This window comes from Castor canadensis, chromosome 9 (genome assembly GCF_047511655.1).
Source record: "Castor canadensis chromosome 9, mCasCan1.hap1v2, whole genome shotgun sequence".
In the NCBI taxonomy this organism is placed as follows: Eukaryota; Metazoa; Chordata; class Mammalia; order Rodentia; family Castoridae; genus Castor; species Castor canadensis.
In genome coordinates, this window is record NC_133394.1 from 123,355,233 (window position 1) to 123,373,224 (window position 17,992).

General features: G+C 40.7%; 1 protein-coding gene across 9 annotated transcripts in view; it reads right to left on the reverse strand.

The window, feature by feature from the left end:
* The window catches only part of Klhl5 (kelch like family member 5), a 200,906-nt gene that overhangs the window by 32,567 nt on the left and 150,347 nt on the right, over positions 1-17,992 (reverse strand). For 8 of the 9 annotated variants that reach the window (XR_012435829.1, XM_074042438.1, XM_074042439.1 and 5 more), the window contains 11 exons: positions 17,592-17,764; positions 17,367-17,502; positions 16,452-16,558; positions 15,522-15,644; positions 14,573-14,722; positions 10,574-10,721; positions 10,241-10,445; positions 7,274-7,433; positions 6,986-7,096; positions 4,849-4,958; positions 963-1,020 (listed from right to left, as the gene is read on the reverse strand). Coding sequence is in view for 8 of the 9 variants with exons in the window: in XM_074042438.1 (XP_073898539.1) it covers positions 963-1,020; positions 4,849-4,958; positions 6,986-7,096; positions 7,274-7,433; positions 10,241-10,445; positions 10,574-10,721; positions 14,573-14,722; positions 15,522-15,644; positions 16,452-16,558; positions 17,367-17,502; positions 17,592-17,764 (1,481 nt within the window). In the remaining variant the exon portion in view is untranslated. The remainder of the gene's footprint in view (positions 1-962; positions 1,021-4,848; positions 4,959-6,985; positions 7,097-7,273; positions 7,434-10,240; positions 10,446-10,573; positions 10,722-14,572; positions 14,723-15,521; positions 15,645-16,451; positions 16,559-17,366; positions 17,503-17,591; positions 17,765-17,992) is intronic. The other variant, XM_074042437.1, reaches the window with a different exon arrangement.

A 17,992-nucleotide genomic window follows, 5' to 3' on the forward strand; every position in this document is an offset into this window, starting at 1 on the left:
GAATGGAACAGAATGAATCTACATTCAGTTAAGATTCAAAGTACGAATGTATGTGTGTACCTCACGGAGATTCTGGATGGCCACATACAAAGTCAGTTGGCGTGTGGTGGAGGAATGATGACTGGATTCTCACTTCTCACTTTTTAAAACTGAATGTGACATCTTACATTTCTTTTGTCACAGGTATGCCAGATGTAAGAACACCTACTTTTACTGCAACCACTTTTTACTGCAAAATTGAGCCTCTTGAGCTAAAATTCTGGAATGAGAGAATGCAGAGGTGGCCAGTGGGTGCGTGCTTTCCAGGCTCATCTTAAAAGACTTAGTGTAAGTGATGAAATGGTAGCATTAACTTTCATGGAATGCATTTTCAAAGTGGCTATTAAAACTTTTTAAAAGAGTGAAAACAAAGCCTTATGAAAATCATGGTTGGCTTACGGCGAATGTGTGTGTGATAGGGATTTTTACAAAAACTAAAATCATTCCTTCCCTCTTCATTGAGCAAAGATCAACTTGGCCTCTCCTCTGTGCAAAGCAGCACTTTGCTGGCTAGTGTCTTTCCAAGTCGGTACATGTGGATCTGTTTTAGACTTTTAGGAACATCTAATGGAAGAAACACTGTTGGATGTACTATAATTTTTCATCCATTCTTTTACGGAATTTTAAGTAAGTGGGACGGATAAAAATTTTGCTTCCAATCTTAATTTGAAGCTTGTATTTAGGATGCAACGGAAAACATGTTTTTTCAGATGGACAAAAATACTGGCATCTTCAGTTTTCAGAGTTCAAAGTATTTTAAAATGACTTAACTATATTCTTGCAAAGTTGTTTAATAAATTGAAAAAGTAGGCTTACCTACTAGATATTCAATAAATACAATGCAATTGAGACTAGGATTTAAAAATGAAAGTAAAGACAAATCCATGGAAGATTATGCATGTCTCATCTTTATTCAAGGTTACCTTATTATTACCTGTAATTCCCTTCTCATAATGAGCCAAAGCATTAACGTAGTCACCCCTGAAAGAAAAATCATAGAGAGTTTTAATTCATATTGAAGTATCTTATTTACATCTATCCACTTACAAGAATCTTTGTCACTATGTTGCTCAGGTTCACAGGAGATGTGATACACAGCATAGATGCAAGCATCTTTCAAAGTGCAGCCCATCATTTTGCTGTTTTAAAAATATTAAATGCTGGGTGGTGGTACATGCCTGTAATCCCAACATTCAGGAGGCTGAGGGAGGAGGATTGTGAGTTCAAAGCCAGCCTGGGCTACAGAGTGAGATCATGCCTCCAAAAAAACCATTCAATTGGATTAGCTACACTTTAAGGTACTTACTGTGTGATATGCTAGATAGTTTTGGGAAACCACAGAAAATTTTATGGTCCATTTTTGGTTAATTATTTCCTTTAAGGCACTAAATGATAATCCCATGACATAGCCAGCAATGTGTTCTTTCCCAAATGCCCAATACATATACGAAGAATGTGTACAGAGTCTGGACTGCTATCTGTTTGTTAGGCGCACCCTGGGTTGCGATCCTGAGGGCTTTGGTTCTTACTCTAACGTAAAGCATCGCACATGACATAATTGTGTTAGCACTCTGTTGCTGTGACAAAATACCGAGGAAAGTAAACAGAGGAGGAGACGTTTGTCTTGGCTCACAGTTTCAGAGGTGTCAGTCTGTGGTCACTTGGCCATCACCTGTGGTGACTCAGATGATCATGGCAGGGAGCACACTGTGGAGCAAAGCTGCCACCTCGTGCTGGCAACGTCCCTTTCAGGACACCCCCCCCTCCCTCCAGTGACCTAACTTCCTTTCACTAGGCTCCATCACCTAAAAGTTCCACCATCTCCCAGTAGTGCCACAGGTTGGGGACCATGTCGTCAAACCCTGGCATTTGGGGAACATTTAAGATTGAGAACATGACCGTTAATAAATTCCTACCCCAGGATTGAAACTACCGTACATCATCATATCCAGCAGATGCATTCATCTCAACTCTTCTTCATTATTTAGGAGAGTGATTTGCTGAAGGCCTTTTATGAGATCCACCTTCCTGTGAGAAGCCATCCCCTCCACTGTAATTAGCCATCTGAAGACAGCAGTACTGAGGATCTTCCCAGGCTGTGCTCTCTCAGCTTAGGCAAGTTATTCAACCTGTCTCAGCCTCACTCTGGGTCCTCAACTACTGATGAACGAGGAATTTTTTAGAAGAGAAGTTTTGCTGATTGAGAACTGTCATTTGTCAGCCCAGAGCTTCACAATCAGCATTTTCCTGAGTGGAAATACCTACTTTGGACTCAATTACATCAACCCGCTTGGCATCTCCTGACAAGAAGGATGACAGCTCCTTCCTCAGGAGCCTGCTCTTCCAGACTTGCTGGACTGTCCTGCTTAAACCTAAGCAAGGTCTCGGACACCGAATGAGGAGACCATGGAACTGAGTACAGGCCTGGGACCTTAGGCGTCAAGGTCAGTCCTTGGCAGTTTCTGGGCTACTTTGATGGTAAGATCTACTTAGGTTAGTCACTATTATCCCAAAGGAAACTCTTGGGATTGTTAGGTCAGGGGCAAAGGGTCTCCACACTAACAGCAGTAAAACCTTTGGGAATCCCTGACTTTGTGGTCAATCATCAAGCAGGAGGGGTAAAGCAACTTCAACCACTCCCACTTCCACCTCCATCAACAAAGCCAGGCTTCCAACTGACCTCAGTTCAGGGGACCACAGTGAGACAACGTGTGAAAGACTACTACAGAAACCCTAATTTCCTTGAAGGAAGCATGAATCCAAGTTTTTTGGGTGGTCAGAGGGCTTACAGGGTTATTTGTGCTCTGACAGGATATGGTGTGTCATCTTTTCTCTCTGACACAGTCATCCTCAGGATGGAGATGGAGGGCCATAGCTCTGTGGTCTCTTGTGTTATGTACTTACATTCTAACATGTCCTTTTTTATATGTATGTGTGTGTGTGTGTGTGTGTGTGTGTGTGTGTGTGGTACCTGGTTTTGAACTCAGGGCCTCATGCTTTTTAGGAAGGTGCTCTATCACTTGAGCCATGCCTGTAGCCATTTTTGCTTTAGTATTTTTAGGATAGGGTCTCTTGTTCTTGTCTGGGCTGGCCTGGACAGTGATCCTCTTTTTATGCTTCCTGTGTAGCTGGGATGGCAGGCACACAGCACCATACCCAGCTCTTGGTTGAAATGGGATTTCACTAATTTTTTGCCTTGGCTGGCATCAAACCATTATCTTCCAGATCTCCATCTCCTGAATGCTGGGATTACAGGTGTGAGCCTCATATCCAGCTCATATGTACATTTTTATATATTTTTTGGGAGGGATGGTGCTGAGGATCAACCCAGGGCTTCACACAAACTAAGCAAGTACTCTATTAATAAGCTATACCCCAGTCCCTAGATTTACTTTTTAATGTGGCAAATTTAAATCATGACTGATTAAGAAGAAATAACATCCCCAATATCTGCAGAACAGAAAATTTAAAATGAAAGAGTAATTTTTGATAAATTAATTTCTACAATAAAATTAATGAAAAAAAAGATAATGAAATATCTTCAATTTATGCACAGTCCGTATGAAAATAAAGTGAGACTATGTAAAAGTATTTCAGTTTTGTTTTTTTGGTGGGACTAGGGTCTAAACTCAGGGCTTCACAATTGCAAAGCAGGCACTCTACCAGTTGAGCTACACCTTCAGCCCATAAAAGTGTCTCGTTTTCTTTTAAAGTCAAATGTTAGAACTATTTTTTCTATATAGTTCTATATAGTTCCTACAAAGTCAATTAAGCATATTGACAGCTATGGTGGCCTAGTACTAGAAAGTCCTAAATTTCTCTGAAAAGACTATGCAATTTCTAAAGATAGTAGAGATTCTGACGCCTATTCACACACCATGAAGGATTATTACTTGAGCAGTGACTGTCCTCCCACGAAAAGCTTCTGCCTTGACGTTTACCATTAATTTTCATCCATACCAATTCAATTTAAAAAATAAAAAAGCTGTAATTTTAAGGAAATAGAAGAGGCAGACTGCTGTGGTTTGAAGATCTCCTCCCCCACCCTACATATGTTGAACCTTGACTGCCAATGTGGTGGCAAAGGAAGGCCGGGACTTTAAAGGGGGACTAAGTTAGCAGGGCATCACGAGAGGGCTCCAGGCTGAAGGGAGCACTCTCTCACACTCTCTTGTTTGCATGGCTCCTGCTGGGTAAGGAGGCAGTAACGTGGTCCTTACCTGCATGCTGAGCCTTGCTATTGGATTTCCCAGCCTCCAGAACAGTGAGAAGTTTCTGTTTTTTATAAGTCACTGGGTCTCAAGTATTCTGTTACAGCAGCACAAATGGACTGAGACATAGAGCAAGCTGTCACTGCAAGTCCTCAGTGTTAAAAGATGTCAGACTCGTAAGCACAGTTCATAAAACACAGTGTGTCAACCTCATGTTATGCACACCTGTTGAAGGCTAAATGTGATTCTCAACAATATTTAGACTCTAAATGTGGAAGAGGATAAATCCCAAACTTGGGTTTTGAGACTGAAAACAAAAGTGGCCAAAATAAGGGGAAGACATCACTTGCTGGACTGGCAGAGTGGCTCAACTGGGAAAGCACCTGCCTAGCTAGTGTGAGTCCCTGAGTTCAAACCCCAGTGCTGGAAAAAGAAGTCACTAGTTAGATAAAACACTTCTGGATGTATAAAAAGTATAGCTTTTGCTCCTAAAAAGCAATTATTAAACCAAGGGATGGTTTTCTAATGAATGGCAGCTTATAGCTGATGGTATGCAGCAATAAGCTACCAACTGAAACCTATGGAAGCAAAGACTTACGTGAACTCAAGCTGAATAGCATATTCTTTTGATATGAATGGTATTTGGTCTGGGGCCAGACGTTTGGCCAGCTGTAGAGCACTGTCCCAGTGCTGGAGATCCCTTCTCATCTGGTAGGAAGAGAAAGACCTTCATTTCAACAGAGCAAACTATTATTTACAAAGTCACCATGTAGTTTCAGGTTTAATAAAAGTGGTTGGAAAGACTTCTTGTTTAAATAATGAGACTTGCTACTTACAATAGTAATACACTACTATGGTATGCTTTCTCAATGGCTGTGATAGAGCCATACATAAATTGGGCAAAAAACAGAAACAAAATCTTAGCAATTACAGTTTGTGTAATTGTGGCTCTGTCAAAACTCAGTCTTGCTTAACAAAATTTTGTTCCTTAGTATTTAATATTTGTCAGTAGGGAAAAATTAAATTTAATATAATAAATTAAAATTTCATCTTAGAGAGACAATAATAAATAAAGGGTTGGGAAACACTTTATTACAGGAATTGATCTGTTTTTCTTAGACATTTTGAAGTGATATTGCAACATGAATAACAGAAAGCATTTATAAAATTGAAGGTATCTTTCTTCCTGGCTATTTCTTCCAGTACCTGGGACACAACTCCAAATGTAAGCTAATTATTAAAGAATCTTTTAAAGTTCATTATCTCATCATATTTATACTTTGTCAAGAATTAGTAACAGCTAACATTTTCCAAGTGCTGTTACTTGTATACAAGTACATGTATACCATGTACTGGTATAGGGTACTAGCTTATTTTACTTTTCACAACTACCCTTTTACAATGAACTTTTCTTGTACCCATTTTGGAGATCCAGAAACTGAGGCAAAGAGAGGCTAGGGCGAGAACAAGACAGTGCAGGGCTCTCTTTACCTGGCTAATTTATCCTTCCAAGTGAGGTTGAAGGAATGATGGAGTGCAATTATTCCTTTCCATTCTGAAGCCATCCCCTCAAATCCTTTACAAAGTTAGTGAGAAGGACAAGTGTCCTCAGGGAAATGCAGAAGAGCAGGATGACATCTTTGCCTACCCTCATCACAGTGATAGCCCTATTTGGTGAGCACCAATCCACATTTTAAAGATTTCTAAGGGTGTCCCCAATAATTTAAAATAAGGCTAAAATTATCTCAAAATTTTAAAACTTAGTTTATTTACAATGAAAATTTGCCATAAAAATGTAAATGAAAAAAATGTAAAATGAAAATGAAAATTAGGGCTGGGGACATATCCTAGTGGTAGAGTATCTGCCAACCATGTACAAGGTCCTGGGTTTTATCCCCAAACAAAAAAAACTGCAGAATTATATTTTAAAAACAACCCTATATGTATTTATAGAAATGCTAGTTTAAGGTGAATAGCATTAACAATTACAGTAACTACCATTTGTGTCTATTGATCAGACTGTGTGCTAAAAGACTGAATTCCCATTAAAAAGTGTTTACAACTACCCTGGGGGCTAGATATTGTTATCTGTACTTTAAAGAAACAGGAACTGGGGCTCAGAGAGGTTAAATAACTTGTCCCAGGCTACACAGGGCTGGAATGTGAGCCCAGATGTGTCCAACTCTCCATTCTGTGCTCTTAATTGCTATTCTGCATTGCCACGGGCCTTCTCTTCTGAACTTGAACTTGGTCCTTCTTTCTGTTCTAGTCCCTCCTCTGCAACTCTCAACTCTTACTACACAAGAGAATTTCCTATCATAAATGAAAGATAAATGTGCCTTAGTTTTCCTTTCTGGAAAATAGAGAAAATAATAGTACTATCTCATAAGATTGTTGTGAGAGCTGAACGGGTTGACATGTGTCACGTGATTAGAAAAGTGGCTGGCACAAGGGTCCAATCAATAAAAGGAAGCTATTTTTCTTTGTATACATTCTTGTAAGCGACACAAGTTCTCTTCAGACACATTTAGACTTCATTATTTAGTAATGTTACAATATGGTGCCTTTTATGTCTCCACCTAATGCAGAATGGAAGTATTTTTGAAGTGAACTTAAGGGTTCTTGAAGCTGAAACGTGTACATTTTAGGACAGGGAAGGCACGCAGTGTCTGGTATACAGGAGTTTTAACTATTCAAAAGGGGGACTGCTCTTTGCTTCCCTATTGCTGTCATACCTCCAGGGCAGCCATGGGACAGCTGGATGCCAGGTACAGGTCCTGAGCCAGGTTGAAATCATTGGTAAACATGGCAAGATGGCCTGCCAAGAGACTGTAGTCCTCAATTCCCTACAAATAAAAGCAGTTTAGATAAGAAGAAAGGTAAAGGTTTAACTTTATATTACTCAGCAGGAAGTGGAAATGTCCTTTTTGTTTAGGAATTAGGCTAAGATTAAACAAATTTAAAATGTCTGGATAAACAGCATTTCAATCTTAATCTCAAAATTTTCCTCAAGTGCTGAGTACCTTTATTTGCTCCAAGGACATCACTATTCCAACATTCCCAATTGTCCGGTAGACGCGGATGGCGAACTCCACCTCCATGTGATGCAGACAGGCTCTGGCCAACTCATTCCAGGCAGTGTGCTCATTCAGGATCTTGCAGATTTCCCAAGCGTCAGGAAACCTGGCATTGAGCACAGGCTTGGTTACAGAGCTCTACATGCCACCGGCCAGGCAACTTTTAGGCTACACACAACCTAATATTATGTGCTAGATGAATTTTTCAAAACATCTTATAACGTCTAATTATCACTTGCAAGTGATGAAAAAAAGAAACTCTCCTTTTTTTTTGTACAGGTAAATGTTTTTTCTTGGATTTCTTTTATTAATTCGAGTCTACACTTTATAACCAACTCCCCCACCCTTTAATAACTAAACTAATTCTATTTTTTTGTTTCACAAATGTTGTTCTCATGTAAGTCTGATAAAACCAGTACTCTTACATTTTTTATAAATTTAGAAGTTTAAAACAGAGGTCAGCAAACTGTGACCTGTGGGATCAATCCAGTCTGCTGCCTGTTTCTTGTAAAGTCTGAGTCAAATACAACTACTAGTCAACTGCCCATGTATGGACGGTCTCTGGACTCTTCTGTGACACAGGTGCCAGCTTGAGGAGTTGTGACAGAGACTTTCGGCCCATAAAGCCTGAAATATTTATCATTTGGCCTATAGCAGAAAAAGGTTGCTGACCTCTGGTTATAACATGAGCTTAAATGCCAATTTAACCTTTCCCAAAACCCGTGCATCAACTGACTCATCCATCTACTACAGCTATCTACTTGTCCATCTGTCTGCACTTCCATCTTTCCATCCAACCAAGAGACAAGATCTCACACAGTCACTGTTCTCAGGGCAGGTGTAGCTGGGGAAGGTGGAAGAGGTAGGCAAGTGAACAAATGACTCAGTGTGACAGAGGTAACTGAGGGCTGACAATATGTCTATCTTTGTGCTATACAAATCACCCTAATAACTGTATCCATCAAGTATTATTATTATTATTTTCCATTTATAGATGAGGAAGTCAGGCTTAGAAACCTTAAAAGCCTAGCCCGTGCCACACAGAGGTGAATCGTAAAGTGCTCTAAGCTGCTGAGGACACTTCATCCTGACCTGAGTCAACATATCAGAAAGACCCCACGTGGGACTGCCAGTGGTGGGGGAAGTCAGGGGAGGCTTTCTGGAGCAGGAGATGATGCTACTGAAGGAGAAGAATGGGGAGTTAGTTACTACCTTTAGGGACTGGGTGGGGCATTGCAGGAAGATCCCTGAAAAGTACACAATTCAAGCAGCCAGCAGAAGAGAGAGGGGGTTGAGTGGGGACAGCTGAGGCTGGTTTTAAATTATCAAGTGCCTAGTGCATTGTGCCCAGGTCCTGAGGAGTTTGGATTTTTTTCCTAAGAACAATAGGAAGTTACTGAAAGATCTTGAGCAGAGGAATTAGAGGATCAGATTGACATTTGCAAAACTGTGTAGAGCACAGAATAGATTGTCATGAGGCTATCAGTAGAAAGAGGTCAGGAAGTGGTTACATTATACACTGCTGTAATGCTCCAAGTGAGGGACTAAGAGAAGAAAAAGGAAAGCAGGAGGAGCAAAGGATGAGAGAGAGATTAAGAGAGAGAGAAAAAGAAAGAGAATGTGCAAAGGCATGTGTGATGGATAGAAGAAAACAGAGGACTGGGAAGACAATGAGTAATGGTTTAGTTTTAGGCATAGCAAATTTGAGGAACCCATGGACTTCAACTGAACAACTGAAGTTGTTGAGAATTCCGATCAGCAGATTTCTAGTTCTTGTATTCTGGCGTGGAAGAGTCCAAGCAGACGTGTAGATGTAATAAAGGAAATAACGGAGTTTAGGTAGGTAGGTGTTGTTCTCTGCCAGGTGGAATGGAGGAGCTACATGTAGGAAGATAGATTTTTGTTTAAAGACCTTTTTTATACTGAACCTGGGTGGGCTTGTGCATACACTTATGCTAATTTTCAGGTCCCCTAAGTCCATGTGCGAGGAAATTTCCACTCTTTCTAGCTTAACAATAGATTTGTGATTGAAAAAGAGTCCTCTGTTCACAGGGAGTGAGTAAGGGAGGGGCCTAACTTGAGATGCTCTAAATTAAGCTATAGTTTTAAGAGTCCAGACCTTTCCCTAACCTCTTCCTGCCTCACAAGCACCTGTCACTGGTGGACAGCTGTAAATACACATTTAAGTTGAAGATAGTTTTTATTCATCCACCCATTCAATCATTTTTAGCAGGGCAAGGCATAGAACCTTGGGCCAATGCAACACAGGCAAACACTCTACCACTGAGCTACCCCTCCATCTCAGCCCTGAAAAGAGTTTCTGGAGTCAGTCAAGGGCTGGTGGAGTAGCTCAAGTGGTAAAAGTGCCTGCCATGGAGTCAGTCAATATGGATGATACTAAAGCCTTGTAAGTCAAGGAGATTCACTCAGGAGGAATTTGAGTGAGAAGAGGAGGGAGCTCAGGGACCATGAGGAACAGCACCAATTAAAGGGATGGTCAGAAGAATCAGAACCTCACAGGAATTCACAGGAGGCCCTTAGAGGAAGAGAAAAAAAGACCATGAAAAAGGAAATCTCAAGCAAGGAAAAAAAAAAATCAAACTATGATGAAATCAAGATACTGTTGAAATAATTAGACTGATTAGAACTTTACAATTGGGCTATTTGGGTGCCTAGAAACCTGTTTGCTCTGAAGGGCTTTTTCTGTAATAAAGCACTTAAAACAGTCACACTAGACAACAGACACACACCCAACAATGGGCACACATTTTCATGTCCATTATTTTGTCTAAGCTTTCTTACAGAACTGTGAGATGACCAAAGCAGGCACTGTTTCCACATCTGTTGAGTAGGATTTGACCTTGACAATCACAAATGCAAACAAGCAGCTTCAAAGAAGCGTGTGCACCCTACCTTTTGAGCAGGAGAGTCTGTGCCAGCATCTGTTGCAGGTCAGCAGGCTGCGCTTCTTTCAAGTTGCAGAGGAAGCTGTGGGTGCTGAGATAGATGTTGTTTATTTTCCCACTCTGAGTCTGGCAGGTCAGTTCTCCATTGTAGAACAGCAAAGGTTTATGCGAGAAGGGAAGCTTGGTGCCACCAGCCAAGACAACCTTGGATCCTGTACGACAAAGCAGACCTCTTAATACTCAAAGCTTGCACTTGGTACAAACATCCGAAAGGAAGGTTTTAATTTCATTGCAGTGGAAATTTATTTATCAATAGATGTACAAAAGAGTGATCCAGTACCTTGTATTGTGTCCTTGTGAAAGATGTAAGTGTATACCTTATCATCATCATAGGCAATAAATACACCTTTATTCATCGGCCAGTTTTCCCAAAGGACACCTTTAATAGTTGGTGACAAGTCTGGAATCTCATAGGTGGCATCGTTAACCTACGAAATAAGATTTACAGACTTGTCTCCATCTGCAGACCATGGTCATTCCCACAGGCTTGTTGTCTGTGCCTCGGTGGGCACCGCTTCCCAACTCCCACCCAACCCTACATCTCTGTAACCGCACAAAGGACTGTCTCTTCCTATTTCGGTACTACATCTGGCTTGGAAACAACTGGAGCTGTTTGGCAAATCAAGGTGTGATCTAAAATTTGGTGAATTTATTGGACAAACTGCAAGTCTAGACACAATGGCTCCAGGTTAAGAATACGAATGAAAGCTTGAAGCGGCTCAAGATGGCAGAAATTTAAACTGTGGACACACTTGTGTTTAGGCACTTTTTTTTTTTTTTTTAATTTTCTTTCTTTGAGACAGGGGCTTGCTATGTGGCTCAGGCTGGCCTTGAACTTTCTGTCCTCCTGCCTTGGTCTTCCAAGGATTACTGCTGGGATTACAGGCATGAACTACCACGCCTAGTATAGGAAACAGAAATTTACTCGTGTATAATTTCAAATTTAAATAAAATTACACAAGAAATGTTTTATTTCAAGAACTTTTGTTTTGGAAGCACTGAAGTTTGAACTCAGGGCCTCATGCTAGGTGCTCTACAACTTGAGCTATACTCATAGTCCTTTTTTTTTTCTTTTCTTTTTTGAGATAGGGTATTGCTATGTAGCCCAGGCTAATCTCAAACTCACAATCCTCCAGCCTACTGAATGCTACTGGGATTACAGGCTTGCATCACCATGCCTGGCTCAAGAAACTTCTCAGGAATGAATCCCAACCAACGTAAACAACATAAAATCCCTACAATTCCTCTGAACTTATGCAGAGTTAACGGTCCGAAATGGAGAACTGAGACGTCTGTATGCTTCCTACTGTCTCTTGCTCTCACAATACAAATGAGATACAAAATCTCTGCAGATAATACTGCAGAGCTGTGCTGTGCAGTCTCTATTGCATTGTCCCCTGCGGTTACCCAGCACTGAAATAAACTACCTAACCCAAACAAGCCACATTAGATCTCAAAGAGCAAGAGAGATGTAGCTGCTCAATAATTTACATACTGTTATATATTTAAATGTAGTACTGGGTTAAATTGACTATATGAAAATTAATTTCATTTTTAAATTTCCACTATTTGACTGGTAGAAATTTTTTTCCAAAGAATGATTTTCTTTTATTTTTTACAGAAATTCATAAAAATTGGACACCACTGTAAATGACCTAGTCAAATCAGGAAAAAATGATGCAAAAGAAAGACAACAAAATTTCCAGCTACATCCACATGTTAATTACTTCAATTAACTCAGGAGAGTGCTGGTCTTGATTTAGTGTATATAGTATATATACAATTTTTCCCAAGAAAATATAGAAAGTAAAATGTGTTATAGACAAAAATAATTCAAATTTATCAATGGTAAAACTTTCCACAGAACATCATCAGAGAAAAAGTGACTGGTAGAAAATTTAAAATTACAGGTGTGGTTCACATTATATTCGTATTGGACAAAGTACTAATTACTTAAAAATCTGGATACGTATGCACACAAAGGCTCACTGAATTCTAACTTTGTATTCTAGAAGATGGAGACTATTAACGATCACAGTTTTCAGATGAAGACTCTGAGTCAGAAGAAAGTGGCCCAAAGTCACACAGCCAGCAGCTGAAGAGCCAGACCGTGAACCCAGGCAGCCTAGCTTGAATCTAGGCTTCCAGCCACCATGTCACACTGACTGTGTGGAGGAGCACACCAATGTCACTGGGCTGGTGTCAGAATTTTTGTTTTAAGATAACCATTTGCTGAGCTCTTATGTGGCAAACATTATACTAAAAGCTTACCTACAGGGCCCCATTAATTTTCATCCAGTGACCTCACGGAGAATGCGTGAGAACTGTCACCATTTTAGAATGATAAGGACACCGAGAATTAATCAAACCAGAGCCCTTTCATGACAATTATCCAGCAAAACAAAACTGTGCATGGTGAAGGAGTGGGATCCATGTCCAGGGCTGCTCCTACCCTCCCATGAGCAGCTGTAGCCCAGGTCTGACCTTCACTCCTGATGCTACCTGATTCTCCCTCCTACCTCCCTCCATCCTGTCTCAGCAGCAGCTTCTTCCCAAGATGACCCCCACCAGAAGCGGGCAAGGAGGCAGCCCCACTCAGGACTGGTTTACACAGGGAAAACCTGGGTGAGACTGAATTCACATGCCATAGAGGAGCCCAGCCAGTCTTCACATTCTTCGATTTGGAGAGGACCAGGATAGGGAAGAGCTAGCAGGATGGGGACCTGGTGTGAACAGTCTATGCACTCATACAGAAGCTTGTCATGTTGTGAAAGGAGAAAAAAAGGAAAGGAGAGGGGAGAGGAAAGGAAAGGAGGAAGGGTGAGGGAAGGTAGGAGGAAGGAAAAAAAGAAAGAACAAGAAAAGAAAAAAGGAAGAGAAAGAAGGAAAGGAAAGGAAGAAAGGGGGCAGGAGGGAGGCAGGAGGTCTTTGTACCAAGGAAAATGCAGTGGCAGAGGAACAGGGGAAGGCTGTCTTCATCGAGGGAACAACACTAGAGCAAAATCCAGACCAGGGAGCAGCTGTTAAGCACAGGGCTCAGAGCAGCTGTAGGCTCTGTGCACTGTGACAACTTACACCATGAACTGGCTATCAGGTGACTGAAAAATCCAAGTAGTGCTATGCCACAGCATAGCACTTCCTTTTCTAAATCCATCTTCAAAAAAGTTAAGGATATTTAAACTTGGGGTAACTGACTTTTAAAATGGCTCCACCTAGTTTTACTCATCTAATAACAAACAACTCTTCCTCATGCTCAAAATCTTTTCTTTTTGGTACTGGAGACTGAACTCAGGGCTCACACTTGGTGTTCTACCAACTGACCCTTGAACCACGCCCTTGGTCCTTTCACTTTTAGTTTGTTTCTTGGTGGAACTGGGGTTTGACCTCAGGGCTTTGCATTTACAAAGCAGGCACTCTACTGCTTGAGCCACACCTTCAGTTCATTTTGCCCTGGTTACTTTGGAGATGGGATCATGTGAACTATTTGCCCAGGCTGGCCTCAAACCTCAATCTTCCTGATCTCAGTCTCCCAAGTAGTTAGGACTACAGGTGAGAGCCACTTTTAGTTAATCTTCTTCCCTCCCCCTCCTCACTCTCTCTCCTCCCTTTCTTTTCTTTCAAATAGAGTCTCCTGCTAACTTTGTCTGAGCTGGCCTCAGACCACAATCCTCTTACTTCAGCCTCCTGAGTAGCTGGGATTACAGGCATGAACCACCATGCCTGACTTCAAGATCTTTAAGGAATGAGGAGAGCCAAATAAGGTGGGCAGAAAGGACAAGTTGTAACTCCGGCCCTGTGAAAAAGTTTCCTTGTGTATCTAAAGAGAAAGGTCATGTAGTACAGAAAGATACACTGTAGTGTGCAGGATATGATACGTTTAAAAGTAGCAAAGAATACAGTAACTATGTTTTCCATTAAAAATCTGTCTGGAGCTAGGCATGGTAGCACATGCCTGTAATCCCAGCACTTGGGAGGCTGAGGCAGGAGCATCATGAATTCAAGTCCATCCTGGGTTACATAGCGAGACACTGTTTTAAAAACAAAATCTTACTGGTACCATGAAAAATTACAGAATAATGGAAAAAGTTTTCTTGCCATTGTTCACAAACATGATACTACAAAGATGATGTAAAAGTCCTACAATCCTTGGCATTGTGTATACTTTACAAACACTTTCCTGCTGGAGGTGTGACTCAAGTATTAGAGCACCTAACTAAAAACACTTTCTTCTTTTATTGCATTAAAAAAAATTAAGCATTTTGAAATCTTCTAGACTTACTGGACAGTAAACAAATCCATCACTTTTTTCATCAATGAAAACTAATCTGGTCCCATTTGGATCGGGAAAAATCTTTTTCACACTGACAGGATGTCGGTAATCATTAATGAATTGCCAGTCTTCAATGTGGAAATACTGTATGACACCGGTCTAAAAAGAAAAATATCCAGTCATGTAAGTATTAGATATAGTCAAAGAAATACTGACTTGTAGCATTTATGTTAAACACACTTCCTAATTTTAAGAGGAAAATGTTATTATTTTTGATGAAGGAAGAGTCTGAGAATAATATCTAGGATGCATACAGACCCAAGAAAACATGCAGAAGCAATTAACAGTTTGTTACTTCTAATATTTTTATTATGAATTATATGAAATCATAATTGATTTGTAGATTTCCTACTTGCTATAAATAGCCTTATTGTTTATGAGAAACTTTCAAACCATACTATTTCAAGTTTTTTTTTACTATTAATAGATAAGTCACTCCACCAGCCCTCAATTGTATTTCTATGTATTAGCAGTGAACATGCATACACCAAAATATAAAAAAATACAACAGAACAACCCTAATCTGAAAATCTGAAAGTTTTTTTTTTTGTGGTACTGGGCTTTGAACTCAGGGTCTTGTGCTTCCACCAGTCTACACCCAGGTTTTTTACCAGATAAAATTACAGGAAAACATGCCCCATAATGAGAAAAAGGACTAATCAAAACTGACACACATATCAGAATTAGCAGACATGCTCATTAGAGGTTATTAGAGCTGTGTGTCATGTTTAAAGTTAACTGGCTGCATGTGTGAGGTATATACATTTAACACATCATGCCACCTATGTTCTACATAAGTAAAAAATGAATCACATAACTTCCTTCGTTGTACTGGATTCAATTTAGCTAGGAGGAAAGGAATTTGATGAAGGTCTCTGTGGAACGAGAGAATACGCACGTCTGTGCCATAGATGAGGAAATCCCCAGTTAAGGCGTGACATAAAATCCGGTACTTATCATCCACTGCTGGGAAGAGCCGGGTCTCCCGTTCCTCTTGAGCGTTCAAGAGGTCATTTTCTATCTAAAATGTAAACAACAGTGGCTCATGCACTTATTTGAATAATCCTGGTGCACATCTGGGGAAAGGTGTCTTTTTCTCAAGTTCAACTACACAGTCACACTATAAAGACCACTAGAGGTCAGTTTACTTGGAAAAATATCTGAGGGAATGGCAGCTGGCAGCAGGGCAGCATTTGGGGTTCTTCCTTAGTGGAATGCCTGTGCAGCTAGCTCTGCAGCTGTCTAGCTGCTGAACTCTTTGGCTTCCCACACGTGAAGAGTCAAGAAATAGACATGGAGGTGCTCTGGACTAGAAGCCCTGTCCTTCCAGGTGCCAGTACCTTTTGAACAACTCCATTGGCTTAGTTTTAAGGGTCTCCCCATGTGACATAATCAAATGTAAGATCAATGCATTCTAGGGAGTCCAAAGGTATGGGATTCCCCTCAGGTTCTTAGGGTTCATTTTTGGCAATGTCAAGATGTAATTAATGAGCTTTGGCTCAAGTGGTAGAGCACCTACCCAGCAAGTGCAGGACCCTGGGTTCAATCCCCAGTACCGCAAGGAGCCAGCTGGGTTGTTTTCATTATAGTTAATGTTGTGAATAACACTGTTGACATTTATTGGGTTTCTGGGGGAAATGCAGCCAAAAAGCCAACTGAACATCTCATAGAGAACGGGCAGAGTGTTGCTCATCTGTCACCCACACCTGGCTTTCTAGCTAGTCTGTACATAACTTGCTTTCTGACCAAGGTTCTCCATAATGAGACATTAGGCTGTTTGTCACTGGCACTTAACTGAGTAGGCTCCCAGGACGTCAGCTATACATACCAAATGTAACTGGACTTTGCCTTCAAAAAGGGCAGCAGCATATTCAGCGTGAAGGCAAATGCTGGCTACTGTTCCCAGGTATTCCATATCTTTTAATTTTCTTACACCTATAGCAATTAAAAAAAAATAAACACATTAAAATACAGGTAAAACTATCTTATATGAATATTTGCAAGTAATGATTTGCAAGTATCTTCTGAACTTAAAATCTTATTTTAGCCATTCTAGAGAAACTCTTAGTTGCCATATAAATTTACCCTCAGGAATTCCATAATGGTTCACATGAAGCAAGAGAATAGAAAAGAAAATCACAAAATAAACTCAACCATAGCAGATTAAGAAACTTAATGGAGTTTTCTATCCAACGGGTTACTTCTAAGGTTTTCTCTGTTCCTGAGGGGATTGTCAGCACCCAGAGTAGGGAAAAGGAGTGGAGAGGAAGGACCACCACTCAGAGAACAGGACGGGGAAGGAAGGAAGGAAGGAGTGTATTGGTTAAGCACCTGTCAGGCTGAGGCTGTCTTAAAGCCGCGTGCAAAGTGAGATCACATGTTTAATCTCACATCTGTTTCATGATCCCTTACAAAGAAAAGTAATTTCATTTTCCAGATCAGTAGACCAAGCTCACAGGGGAAAAGTGAGTAGGCTTCAGTCGCTTAGCTTAGAGGCAGAAGGGGAACTTGAACCCAGGGCTTCCCTAATTCTAAAGCTCCTACTCCACCCTCTAGACCAGCTGTCTTCACTATAAAGGTGAAGAAGAAACTCTTTCAAAAAATTATGTAAAAGTTTTGAGACACGAAGCCATTTAAGCTGAGAAAGGTGAACAAAAATGAGTAGAAGACGTGTTCTATAAAGAAACTTCTAGTGCTTCCCAAATAAGCAGCATGGCAGAAATTATGTGCTAGATAAAAATACCAGGAATGGATTTAGACTTGCAACTCTCTCCAAAGATATAGAACCAAGCTCGATTATTCATTCCTACAGCCAGATGATAAAGGCCGACTGCCACGAAAGTGGGCTCCACATCAACAGAGACTGTGACTGGTGTCTCCTGTGATAGAGGAAAGCAATGATTAGTAAACCAACCACTAACTCTGTTTTGATTTTTATTTAAAAAATAAAAGAACACCATGTTCATACTCCTTCGATGATGTTGGCCACAGTGACCTCGAGGAGGGAGGTGAGGTATGCAATCCTGGTGCCACATGTGTCTCCTAGGATGGGCAGCTTGGTCAGGAAGACATGGAGGGAGCCCCTCTGTGTAGACAGTGCCAGCAACTGGCCATCGTCTGTCCAGGACAAGATACCCAACCCTGAAATAATTCACAAATAAATGATCATTCAAAAATGGTAGATTGTTTTAGGCAAGCAAGTCAGTATTTTCATTTGGGTTACCAGAGGCTTAAAAATCTTCAAATATTTTCTCTACTTGTTCTTTTTTTTTTTTGGCACTAGTGGAGTTTAAACCCAGGGCCTCATGCTTGCTAGGCAGGCGCTCTACCACTTAAGCCATTTTGCCAGCCCTGTTTTGTGTTAGATAT